This window comes from Diabrotica undecimpunctata, chromosome 1 (assembly GCF_040954645.1).
Source record: "Diabrotica undecimpunctata isolate CICGRU chromosome 1, icDiaUnde3, whole genome shotgun sequence".
NCBI lineage: Eukaryota > Metazoa > Arthropoda > Insecta > Coleoptera > Chrysomelidae > Diabrotica > Diabrotica undecimpunctata.
The window spans coordinates 176,843,828-176,857,868 of NC_092803.1; the positions used below are offsets into that span (position 1 = coordinate 176,843,828).

Here is a 14,041-nt window from a genome sequence, read left to right on the forward strand (position 1 = left end):
TAAATCAGGAAATTTATTTAGGACATCATGCCCCGTTCTCGACAGTAGCAGAGATTTAAATAGTGTCGATACTAATAGTCTTGTTCACAATTACAAAAACTATTTAGCAGCTATTAATGTTTTGTATGTAAAAGAGTTACCTCAAATGGGTAGGATCATGATGGGAGGACTATATCCCCCACTAACGATTAACAAGTTGCGACTAACCATACAATTACAAATTACGACTGGCCACAAAATTACAAAATATGGATCGAGAAAATATATCAGCGGAAGAATTATACCAGCAACTTAAAAAATGCATTCATGAGGCTGCAAGTGAAGCTTTGCAACATTCTAAACTCCCCACTATGGTCTAATGATATTAGACAAAAAACGAAATTGACAATCTATCCAACCTTGGTAGAGTCTATTATGACTTATGGGGCAGAAGTTTGGCAGCTCACGAAAAAAGATAGAAAAAGAATAGAAGTAGTAGAAATGGATTTTTTAAGGAGAGCGTGTGGTGTATCCAAAAAAGATCATGGAATGAAGATATTAGAAGGAGGACAAATACTGTATATTCCAGTGTAGACAGAATTGAAACGAGACAACTAGTGTGGTATGGTCACGTGAAGCGAATGAATGACAGATGGCCATAGAAAGCTTTAAATTACATACCGCAACAAAGAATAACAGGGGAAGGCCTTCAGTTGCCTGGGAAGAAAATGTACGGCACATAATGAGAGATAGAGGCATCAAAGAAGGCGAATGGATGGACAGAAAACTATGGCCGTCGAAATTCGAGAAGCGGCAGAGGCTGTAGGAACCTCGCTTATATATATATATATATATATATATATATATATATATATATATATATATATATTTACACTGTATACTAACCTATTATGACTGCTATAACTGTTCAAACCAAGACTGGCAATAAGTTTCTCTCTTTGCAGTCTAACTCTTTTTGTAGTGATCACAAAAGCGCTTACAAAAGCTTTTTGGCAAACTTCGACCGTTTCATTTGAAGGCAGGAGCGGTACCAAATACTTGCAGGTAATTCTTCGTGGTGGACGGCCTGACGCCGAAGTTTCCGAAACGTTCAGCCTGGCTCGCAAATCCATGTGCTGACGCAAGAACCTGTTCTGTAGATCCGCATCGCCAAGACCATAGAAATGGTTGAAAATGTGTTGGCGAGCCTCCAAGGGCACATTAGAATCACATTTGTGGGGACATTGGCACAGTTCATCTGAAACAAAATTATAATTAATATAAATGATACTTGAAGATAGTGGTATGCTGTGTGTCCATTTTGCAGAAATGGGTACGGGAATAAAGGCACAGAGAATGAATATGTACTGTAAGGATATCCGATAAATGTGCATTACGTGCGAAAAAAGTACGTATTCAAATGTTTCGAATGGCATTTACTAATAAGGAGTGGCAAAATAATTAAACTTAAATAATAACCGAAACTCTTCACAAATTATTAGATGACTCCAAAAAATAATATACCCTTATTTTAACAACCAAATCTACTTTTTGTGGTTGTTTGACCATTGGCTAAATCTACTTTTTCTGTCTTAACTCTTTGACCATAACGCCAAAGCTAACGTTTGACGAGAATTTTGCAATCGATTGGAATTTTGATTGGTACAAAATGGCTGATTGTTTAAACATTTATTATAGTTTTATGTTTAGAAATTGTCATAAATGTATAACTTGGAACTGGTCGTATCAGAATACATTACGCTAAATGAACATCTGACAGTGCACGCACTATTGCCTGAATACAAGATTATTGCTGATTTTCCCTAAGCTGTGTACATTTCATTAACTTTATTGCTTTTTAAACAATAAATCATAATCATTGACAATTCAAATATTGTTAATATCTAACTTCATTTGACCGAACGCAACAGACACAATTAAAATATAAGTGTAGATATATTATATTATGGCAAAGTTTTGGAATGCATTAAATCCGTAGAAAAATTTTAATATTATTTGTTTTCAATAGAAATTAAAAAAATTAAAATCACCAGGAGAGGACAGTATACCGAACGAATCTAATTCAAAAAAAAGCGAAAACAAAACAACACAATAAAAGTAAAAGTAGAAGAACTAACTGACCCTATTGAAGCTGGCAATGGGATAAGACAGGGAGATTCCCTGAGTCCTCTATTGTTTAACCTGACTATGGATGAAATAATAAAAAAAAGTAAGAACTAAAAAAGGATACCAAATGTGAGGAAACCAACTTAAAATAATCTGCTATGCAGACGACGAAGATGCAACGATCAGAAAAATTTTCGACCGAAGAGGACCAGTGGGAAGACGAGCCAGAGGAAGACCAAAACTTAGGTATCAAGATAACATAGAGGATGATCTAAAATCCATCGGAGTTAAAGCATGGAGAAGAGTTGCCAGAGACAGGGGCGAATGGAAGATTGTTCTGAAGAAGGCTTTGGCTCATAACGAGCTGTCATGCCACTGATGATGATGATGATGCAGACGACGCTCTCAGAGTGAAGATGATTTAAAACGTATGCTGCCCCAGTTTAATATAACCGCCAGAAAATATAACATATGTTAATTTCCCCAAAAAATACAAAATGCATGGTTATAAAAGCAAATTTATTAAGATGTAAATTGGAGCTGAAAGGTCAGATAATAAAACAAGTGAAGGAGTTTAAATATCCAGCAAATCCGCAGGTTGCCTGAATGAAACAAGATGGAGAAATGAGAATATCGGAAAAAAAATAAAAGACAAAATTTACAAAATAGTCATCAGACTAATAATGCCATACGTGGCAAAGACATGACCTGAAACAGAGAGGACAAAGAGGATGTTAGAAACAGCAGAGATGAAGACACTTAAAATGATAGTAAAACACTATGGGATATAGCTACAAGTACAGATATACGACGTAGATGCAAGGTGGAGAGCATCAAGGTCTGAGTAAGAAATAGAAGAGTAGAATGGAACGATCATATAAGCCGAATGGCATCAAATAGAGTAGTAAAGACGACAAGAGACGTTTCCCCAATAGGAAGACGATCAGTAGGAAGACCATGTAAACGATGAAACTACAACTTACTGGAGGCACATTGATAAACAGATAGTCATGTCTACATAAAAAGAAGAAGATTATTGAACCCTGAAGATATTTAGAACTTAGAATACGGCAGAGGCTATAGTACTGAATATCGGAAATATAGTGCAATGATTGCCTAATACTTGGGTCCATACATTTGCGACTAAATTGCGTAAACCTAAGTTGGACAACAAATTGGTGTACAAAGGGTCTCCTATACACACAACTGTTTGAGAGGATATATTGACTAGTTAGATTGTTTGGATTCATTACTACTTTTGCGGCGTATTGTAGAATGGCTTAAAAAAATGTTTTCTTTCTTATTTCGAAAGATAGTTCGTCAGATTCAACAGATAATCTTTCTACGAGGCTTGGGACAAATGTACCAATCAAGCCGCATTTAGAATAGTAGCCAGCAGTTTTAATATGGAATTTTTAACGGAAGAATACAAAATTGAAGCAAACTAATGCTCTATTAGCATATAGTGGACAGAGAAAACAAACAAATAAAAGAATTAATAACAAACAACAAGAAATTGAAACAAATAAAAAATATGAGAGGATCTGCATGCTAACGCTATGCTGAAGAAGCACTGGAAAAAAGGGAAAGATGGAAAATATTTGTTTTAGAATATGTTTGGCGGGCAAATCTTGTCAATAACAATACTGATTTGATTGGTATTAAAGTCCCGTTTTTTTTATATGCAGGAAGCACGTGTTAATATTTTTTGCGTAGCACGTGATTACATTACTATTTGATTTTAGATTGTGTGATCTTGAACTAGCCGTTTTTAAGGTTTTAAAAGTTGTTTGTTGCAAGACGATTACAATTAAATGGTATGGGAGCAAGGAATTAAGCCGTACAATGTGTTACGTCGTATTCAAATCAGATCACGTAGGAAATAGACAAAGGAACACAACATGATTTTTAAAATGTAATTATTAATTATCTAAACCAGTATTAAAGTGTTATATAAGTAGTGTCATAAACATTCGCCATTTTATCATCATAATTGATCATCTTCTACTTTAAGGTGAGGAGGTAAAATTACTTGTCGAGGTTACATTCGCCTCTTTATTGTAATTAAAATTTTCCTCATTTCCTTGTTTCTTTCTTTTCTTTATTAACGTTATTTGCTACAAGTTATACACGGAAAAACCATGAACAACGTAGAATAGTTACAACTGCTAGTCTAACCAGCTCTTCGGAGTACAGTAGGGTAGTCTTTATCGAGACATCCGGATTATAACATGCCATATTTAATGGTAATAAAACATATGTTCAACTTTATTTTTTTTAGTTGATTTTTAAATTACAGTATAAAGAAAAAAAAATGCAAATAATCAAAATTACAAACCATGTAACAAAAACAGTGAGTTCAAATAAAACAGTTAATTATTATTCTTGAAAAATCTGTAATGCTCTTCTGTTTATAATTTTCGCACTTTATTTCAAAAGCCCGATATATAAGCCGACGGAGGAATATAACTTCGTGGCTTTCAAATTCGTTTTTTTCAGCCCATTTTAAAGCTGTGTTAGAAGCTCTTACTGCCTCTGAACTACCAACTTTTTCTGAGGTGAGAACTTCAAACGCTATTTTCCTCATCTTGCTCATCATCCTCACACATAGCCGCTAGCACAATCTCTTCATCAGTTAACACTTCATATCGTTGTATCTCACTTTCGGCACCACAAGCAGGCAATCTTCAGCTTCTGCCTCACGTATTTGAGGATCATTGGGTCCTCTCAAGCTATTAAAAATCTGGGCTAAGGGAACATCATCTTCTGGTTCATTATTATCAGTAAGAAATTCAGGGTGCGAATTCTTCCATGATTTGTTAATTAGAGATGCCTTAACATCGGCCCAGCAATTAGTCAAAAGAAAAACGGTGTTCTCTAAAGATATCAATTTTAATGTGTCGATGAAGTTGTCAGAACATAAAAGTGATTTGCGGTAATAACTGTATATTTTGTATAATGTTCTGATCCAATGGTTGTATACAGGCCGTGGTGTTAGCTGGCAGGAACATTGCAAAAATGTTGTCGTCTTCAAAGGTAAGTTCATCTGCTGATGGATGCCTAGGACAATTATCTAACAATAAAAGTACCCAAGGAGGCAAATAAAGGGACAAAAGATGGTGACGGACCTCGGGAACAAATTCCGTTTTAAACCATTCAAGAAATAAGTCTTTCGTAACCCAAAGATTTTTTTGTGCACGATAACAAACAGGAAGCACGTAAACATAGCATCTTCTAAAACAGGATTTCCCGATGTCTTCAGTGGTTTTTGTACACCGGAACCACGTTCTGTTAGGCTTACAAACTTTAAGATTTTGTCTTTGTTTCTCTTTATGTCGCCCACAGTTGACCTGCCTATACCAAACCTGCTAGCAATTTATCTTTTATTATTAATGTTGAATGTTTACGAGGTGACGTAATATGATGTTAGCGAGCGCGCTAAATTGACACTGTACCAACACGAAAGGCGATAAACAAAAGACTGACGATAGGTTGGCTGTTGGCTCACGACAGCCCCGCAACTACACCTGCGATCATCGAAAAAGAAGAAGTCCGGATCAACGAGGCCCTACTGTATTAGTAAACAGAATACAAAAATCATGATCTTCAACCTTCGAAAGAAGACATCGCTTTAAGAAGAAGGTACTTGCCTTCCTACCTTCTATTATTACCAATGTCAGATTTTTAGACATTTCGAGCAGTTCTTTTACCACTTATATACAGAGTGGAGCAAAAGTCTGGAAATGCCTAATTATATCTTAAATCGATGGTCCGAATTGTACAAAAACCTCGATACGTCTATTCTGTAATATAGAGATTTCAAATTTGATTCGTGTAATGTTGCCAGATTTACCATGTTTCTGATATCATTAGTCACTTTGGTTTTTTAAATACAACACACTGTACCTATATTGTATTATTATTGGAATCTCCACTTCAATACGAGTTCAACCATACGTAACACTTAGTATTTTATCTAGTCACGAAGGTCTCTAATAAATAAAACTTCTCAGTGCCAATCCTGGGGCAAATGACCCATTAAAAATCTTCCATGGGCTTGTAGACTATATCGTCTAATGATGTACCAGAATAATTTTGTAAATGTACCATGTATGTTCCATAAATATTTAATGGGTGGGCCATATAACTCTTCTTCTTCTTGTGGTTCCTATCCGTTACGGATGTTGGCTAATAGCATGGCAATTCTAACTTTATTGACCGCAGCTCGAAATAGTCCTGAGGTGGTCAAGGAAAACCATTTTCGTAAGTTTTGGAGCCAAGATATTCTTCTTCTTCCTGGTCCCCTCTTTCCGTAAACCCTTCCCTGTAATATAAGTTGCAGCAGGTTATATCTATGATCGTTTTGCATTATATGTCCAAATTATTCTAGCTTGCGCTGTTTCACTGTGGATATAATTTCAGATGTTTTATCCATCCGACGTAGAACCTCAATGTTTGTTATTCGGTCCACAGGAGATCCTCCAGTATCCATCTATAACACCACATCTCAAACGCCTCGAGTTTTCCCATGAATGCCTCGGTTAGTGTCCATGATTCAATCCCATAGAGCAGCACTGTAAATACGTAGCATCTCAATAAACGGATTTTCGTTTTTAAGGGTAGGTCGTGGCTCTTAAATATCTTGCTCATTCTGACAAATGCTGACCTGGCCTTTTCAATTCTTTGTTTTATCTCAACTGAGTGGTCCCATTGGTCGTTTATATATTGACATTGATCTTCCCATATAACTAACGGATTTTATTTTTTTCCCATTTTTCGTAAAAAATCATGTGCGTATTAAATTGAAATCCCTAAAATTTATAAAACTAACATATTACATGGAATATGATTAATACTGGCAACAGACATCTGATATGATCTTAAACATCTTATATCTTTTTAAGTACATTCATAAATACACAATATTCAAAAATTTGGACAAAAAAAAAATAAGTTTGAATACGTCCGAACATATTGAATATTGTTTTATTTGTCAAAAATTTTAAACATTGCTGAATTTTAAGCTTGTCCCAATAGTTCAAAAAGTTCAATTATAAACTACTCAATATGAATTAATTCTTGAAATCATATTGGTTATTTAAATATGTCTGAACTTTTAGAACTTTTTGCACAAGCTAATTGGATTTGCCCAAATTTCTGAACATTTTTTCATTCGAAACGTGTATTCAAAACTTCGGTTGGCATCACTGGTTTTCCCGAAACGCAAGTCTTTTTAGGTGTACATGTCAAATTGTATGGCGATCATCGAGTTAGAATCTATGGGGAGGGCATCACGTGACTAAAAACGACCTCACTTCGGCCATATTGTTTTGACAGATCGTATATGTTTATTTACGTTTGTTGTTTTTCGAATAATTTAGTTTGATAATACTTTTATAGAAACTGTAATAATATATTGTGATAGTGCATAATAATGGTTGGTTTCTTGTTCTCAACGTAGTTGCAGTGGCAGAAGCAATGTTAATAAAAAATCTTCAGAAATAACTTTCTACAGGTTAGTATACAAATATATATGTAAACAAAGTAATGGCCCGTACTTCAGAGAATAAATTAAGAGTATTTGACTGTATTAATTTATCTTTATGTATAATATATCGTATTTTTAGTGTTTACCGCGGGATAAATAAATCATAGTTTATTAAAAATGTATTGCACTTTGTAGATTATGATTAAATCTTCTGAATAACTAGTCATATTTTTATAGTAGTTTTAATATTATTGAGTCCGGCCATGATCCCACCGCCATATTGGTATCACCGTTAGCCACGCCTACCTACGCCGTTTTTAATACACACGTTAATATGCTCACAGCTTCTCCATAGCAACTCGATGATCGCGATGCAGCCATTAGTATATTTTTGACAGCTGAATAAAGTTGACGTGTTTGAAAAAATGGCGCAAATGGATAAAAGCGATTTTTGATATTGTTCTGAAGCTATCTTCATGTGGCATTTTAAAGTAATTACTATTTTATTGGAAATAAGCCACAATTGAAGGTTAAGTGAGTTAAACATTATTATTTGAGAAATAAAAAGGCAAAGGAGACAAAAGAAAAGCTGTATAAACATTATGGGATTAATGCTCCTTTAGACTACACAATCAAATTTTGGTTCCGTGAACTTCGTAGTGGCCGTGGATGAACCTCGTACTGGACGGCCCCCGATGCAGTTACACCAGAAAATGTGAAGAATGCTGTATTACACTGAATTTCAATTTTGTTTTTCTTTGGTACATGTTTTCTAAATATTTGTCCTTAGGATGGTTTTGTCTGGATAATTATTCTGCTATTTATTTATAATATACATCAGTAACTGGGTATTTTAGATAAAAGTTCATCAACAATATTGCTTCAAATATCATCAAATTGCTATTGATTTGGGGTATGTAAACTCTATCTTAAAATACATTTTATCTCAATAATATCTTTTAACCGTAATATTGCAACTTAACGAATGCCTTATCTACACCACAACATCATTCCAAAAGTCACATCGCGTTGTTAAGGAAACGAAAGATAAAAAATCGAGTCACTCGTGAATCATGCGTGAATACAATCGATGTGGTTGGTACGTGCCTTATCTGTAAAACAAATAATTTTATGACGTTTACTTCAAATTGCCTTTATACGAAACAGTAGTAAATAAAAAATTGCAAAAAAAATGTTTATATATAACCAAATTATTGTTAAATGGGGGATATTTCACGATCTACTCTTCACCTATATTTAAAATTCCAGATCACAAAGAGCCTATTTCTAAAATGTCGTAAAAACATGAAATGATGAAACTTTAATTTAAAGAAAACTGATTTTTATTTAAAGAAAAAGTAATTAAGGTACAACTTTAGGAAGGGTTATCACGTTTTACAAATATCTGTATATACAGACGTACAAAAATCTTAAGCCTTTGGAGGTGCTAAAATTAAAATCATATGACCTTGGTTTTGGGAATAACAAGGTATTTAATATGATTAATATCAAGTAAATTTTAATTAATAAACTTAAATATTGGATTATCGGAGATTAATGAAAATTGTGGATTTATTCTTAGTTTACGATAAGTACTGTAAAAAATTCAGCTTTTAAAAGTTATTCAATCATCATCGTCATTAAAAATGGAGTTGTCAACAGCATTACTAGTATTAGCTGATAAAACTTTGTACCAGAATGATATGGCAGGATGCTGTTCAAAAATACCTAGCTTACTTAAAAGTAATTTAACATCTTTCAACTTTTCGTTCTTAAATAAATGGTCTAAGGCTTCTCTGTTTAGGTTAAAAGATGACCATTTCTTCCACATTTTTAACAGTGCATGAAAACATATGTAAATATCCGAGTTCTATCACTCTATTACCAGTTATCTCATTTCTGATTTTATTTCTGTTATATTAAAGATCATTGTGAATTTTATGCGCCTCCTAACCAAAACAATAGTTTCCAGTCATGAGTAAACCAGTCCTCGCGGAGAACAAACATATCCAAACTCTTCAAATATAATGTGGTATTCAGTTGGTAACAGCCTTTCTTTAGTTTTTCGTAATGATTTTTCTACTTTTCCAAAAACCCGATCTACTGGCAAATAACTGTGCTCTCGTATGGAAAAAGTTATGTTAATTGTTATATCATACATGTGAGCCACTTTACTGAACATTGAGAGAACAATGTAGTTTTTGTTTTGAGTACTGCATCAATCACAAAAAATATTGATTTTCTTTATGGCTGGATTCAAGGTACACAAAGCAGTTAAGTGGTGATATAAAGCACCATCACTGGTGTATTTACGTGTTTTATCTATATTTTTCGCCCACTGCGCAGGTATTCGTAATCTGTTATTCGCGGTACGACCCGTGTTTTCTTCTTCAGAACTAACCATTATCATTATTCACGCAAATAAACACAAAAAACAATGCAGGCTAGTAATACAGATGCTTGCCGCTTACTGTACGGATCAACTAAAAGCAAACGGCAAACGGGTAAACAGCAATGATGAGTCACGTGACTTCTATGCGCTCAAAAATTGGCCAGGCGCATTCAAGACGCCTTGCAAATAAAACCAAAAGGGAGATGACGTTTTGAAAACAGTGTACTGTGAGTTGACTATCTTAATTATTACATCCACAATTTTTAATACGTATCTAGAACTTTGTTGGTCGTTGTTTAAAATTTAAATTTTTGTCAATTTGGCTATGTTTATGATATTCTCAAAGATTGTTGGATAGGCCAAATTTGATAAAATGCCCCTGAAGATGCTCTAGGAAGCGAAAGTACTTGGGAAAGATTTAATTAATAAACTGTGCTCGATATCTGCCTTTCATTTGATCAAAATTCATTTATTCGAGCATTCAACCTTATATCACTTTAAAAGAAAAATAGACTAAGATGGTCAAAAGAGCATAAAGATTGAACTCAACCGCATTTATAAATACATATTAAATTTAGATTAATAGCTTTAAAAACTAATTATTGTTGTGTATTGTGATTGTGCTATGCCAAAACAACTAAATAGTCTGTAGAAAGCTGATAAGCTTTCATATAAGATAGATTATTTTGAACAAGAAATAATGGCGGGACATTTTTACTATTAATGCTCTAAAAGTGGTAAGTTTAAAATTTAGAATGTATAATTTTGTATTAAAATGTTTTCTTATATATTTTAGTGTGTTGCAGTAATCTTAAAACATTTTTATATGAAAATACTATATATATTTTATCTGTATCCGTTGTCATGGGAAATTACTAAACACAAGAGATCCGCCAGCTCGTTTACTAAAAAATTGCTGAACCACGATTGCATAATAATATTTCAGATGATTTAATATGTTCAAGGATATAATTTAATTAGGCACGATACAGGTGAACGGGAGGGAGTTTATCTAAAACCTTCCTAGCGATTCGTGATTTCGTTTTCAGTTTACGAACATTGGACTTAAGTACCGTCATTTAGTGAGGTATTTTAGTGTGGAAAAGTATGCACATGATTATTGTTTATTATATTGGTTTACTGTCATCAATATTACATCAAGGTACAGGGAAAACCGCAAGAGATATTTATGTCCAGTGTATGACAATAAAATATTTCCTGAGATCATAAATGGTTTGATCATTAAATTTATATTTTTTGATGAAAAATCAGCCAAACGTTTTAAGTTCTGACGCACATCCATAACAAAAAACACATGAGATATAACTTATGAAGATATAATATATCACGTTTAAAGACTTGATTATAGCTTTGAAACTTGTTTCCATTGATCAGCAATAGTAGATTAAAAATTATAATGAGGAATTTAATGCTCAATCGCAACAGAAACTGTAAGAGCAGGAGCAGGATAAATTTTGGGTTTCATAATTTTCTCCCTATAATTTTTAATGTGAATCCGAAATCGTCATTAGTTTTCTACATCTGTTGTAGCTTAAAAGTTATCAGAATATTATTCTTACTAAGATTAAATAATGAATTAACTCCGAACAATAGTGAGCTTATGAATGTTATTGTATGTTTGTGTGTAAACTTGGCGGTTGACTCAAAAATCTGTAAACCGCATAGATATCTTTGGTAGAAAGTTACTGAGACGAATACTAGGCCCTACAAATGAAAACAACAGATGGCGAATCAGATACAATTATGAAATATATCTATATTAATAAAAATGAATCGCCGAAATATTTATACGGGCATCACTTCAGAACGATTGCACCAAATTTTGAAAAAATTGTACGAAAAGACCTTAAAAACAGTTTCTGTCATTTTAAATCGCAACATAACTAATAGATGGCGCCATTCTACGACTAACAAGGGAAGCTATGATTCACAAAATAAATAGAGAGTTTTTGAAGACGTATTTTATGTCATCCTTTATGTCATTTTTACATACGCATGCGCAGTTGTGCGTCCTTTATTACTGGGGTTTAATAAAATAAACGTCGCCTGAATTTAAATTAAATACAGATCAGAGAACTTTTAAAGATCTCTTATTGTAACGAAACTTCGTCAAATTACGTGTAGAAAGAAAAAAGACGTATAACCTCACTTATATTTATATAGATATTTGATTAAATTTCTTGTATATTCTGTTTTATTTATTGAATATTCCAGATTTAGCCATACGGCTCACACTCCCTCTAAGGGAAAAATTCACTCATCCCAGATACCTCCGGTATCAAAAGGATTGAGCTCTGGTGGGACTCTTTCCGTGTTATCGAGCCCTAGGTGACTTGGTTTGCTGAAGTATCTCCCAAAAATTTTTGTACACATCTGGACGTCGCGAGGAGTACAGCTTTCTGCATGGCCTTATAAAGATGTTCATTTAGACCCAGCTGTTTGATGTTCGCTAGGAGGGTTTTGGAAATAACACCAGTAGTAGATAGAATAATAGGTACTGTCTGGGTACTTTTAAGTAGTTTAAGTTTAATGAATATTATTTTTAGTATTCTTATTCCCAATTAGTAAATCTTCATGATTATTGTTTTACGTTATACGGATAATACTCATAAGCATTTCTAACAACTCTATTTATTCATCATTTGCGCCAGCTAAACTAGCTATAATATCTAAAGGTTCTTCCATATTGTAAGATGAGTATTATGGATTATAGTATTCTTTAAATACCAATTTAATTAAATTCAACATTTTACTCTTTTCAATGATCTTATATTAATTTTTAATTTAGGATTAGGTATATAAATAAAAAATAGAATCTTATAGGCATTTACGTTATTTTTATATTATACAAAAATTCAGTTGTCAAAATAATTGTCAAAATTTCTTTTATCCCCTTTACATGCAGCCATTGCTGCTGCTAGTCGCGTTGCTCACTGTTCTATCCGAAATAATTCCACGGCAACATTTAAGGCAAATGACTGTTTACATACAGCTACCACAGTGCTGCATCAGTGTACCATCAGCAGTGGAGGGCATAGAAATTACTGCGGCGACAGCTCTGTGTGATTTAAGTTTACAAAATTATCTTAACGTTTTAAAAACAAATGATGTAGAAAAAACACGTTGATGTCAAAAGTCTATTATTTGGATAATAATCTCAAATGGCTTAAAACATTTTTTTACAAAGGAAATATGACAAACTTTTTCAATGAACTGACTTGTGAGGAATCCGGAGAATTTTTTAACGTTTGCAGAATGTCACGCATAGATTTTGAATTTTTACTTCAGAAAATTGAGCCCATGATAAAAAACAGACTACAGTAAGAATTCCAATACCAGCAAAGATACACTTGGCAATAGCATTACGATAAATTTAAATATGTAAACCATATATTGATGTCTCCACTGCAATTTTAATGTTAGCTACAAGTACCAAAAGAAGGCCACTGAGGATGATCTGAGCTAGATCGAAAACGTTATGTATCTATAAATTTTGGACGACACTTTTAACAAGTTTTAATTAAATGTTTTTATACCAATATACAAATTTTGAAGTTTTTTACTTCTGTATTAGTGTTTCAAAATATAATAAAATCAAATCTTAAATTTGACAAATATTAACAGACCCGCAATATACCAATTCACTTGTGTGGTGTGTCTTTTATTTTATTTGATTATTTTAAAGACAGTTTTTTATGTAACTTAAAATATCTTTCAAAGAAAATTTATGTCGCATCACTAATATTTGACAGTAAATAAATGTTATTCATTTTCTTTGTGACTTTATGAAAGAGAACAACAGTTGCAAAGAAAACAACAGTTCAACACTGAAGCATTTGTCGAAGCTTTGAACATTGGATCTGGTAGAATTTAATTCCATAATGCTGGGGACGTACAGAAAAAACATTACTAATTTTATTATTATTAACAAGGATCAGACCGTAGTAGCCCTAACGTTGGATTCATCTGGAATATCTGCAACTTTTTTAGAAATCGAACCAATTATTGCAAATTTTGCATTGAAATTTCCATTA

General features: G+C 33.3%; 1 protein-coding gene across 2 annotated transcripts in view; it reads right to left on the reverse strand.

The window, feature by feature from the left end:
- The window catches only part of LOC140432606 (uncharacterized), a 69,798-nt gene that overhangs the window by 12,221 nt on the left and 43,536 nt on the right, over nucleotides 1-14,041 (reverse strand). For both annotated transcript variants that reach the window (XM_072520624.1, XM_072520623.1), the window contains exon 2: nucleotides 886-1,237. In XM_072520624.1, the coding sequence (XP_072376725.1) occupies nucleotides 886-1,237 (352 nt within the window). The remainder of the gene's footprint in view (nucleotides 1-885; nucleotides 1,238-14,041) is intronic.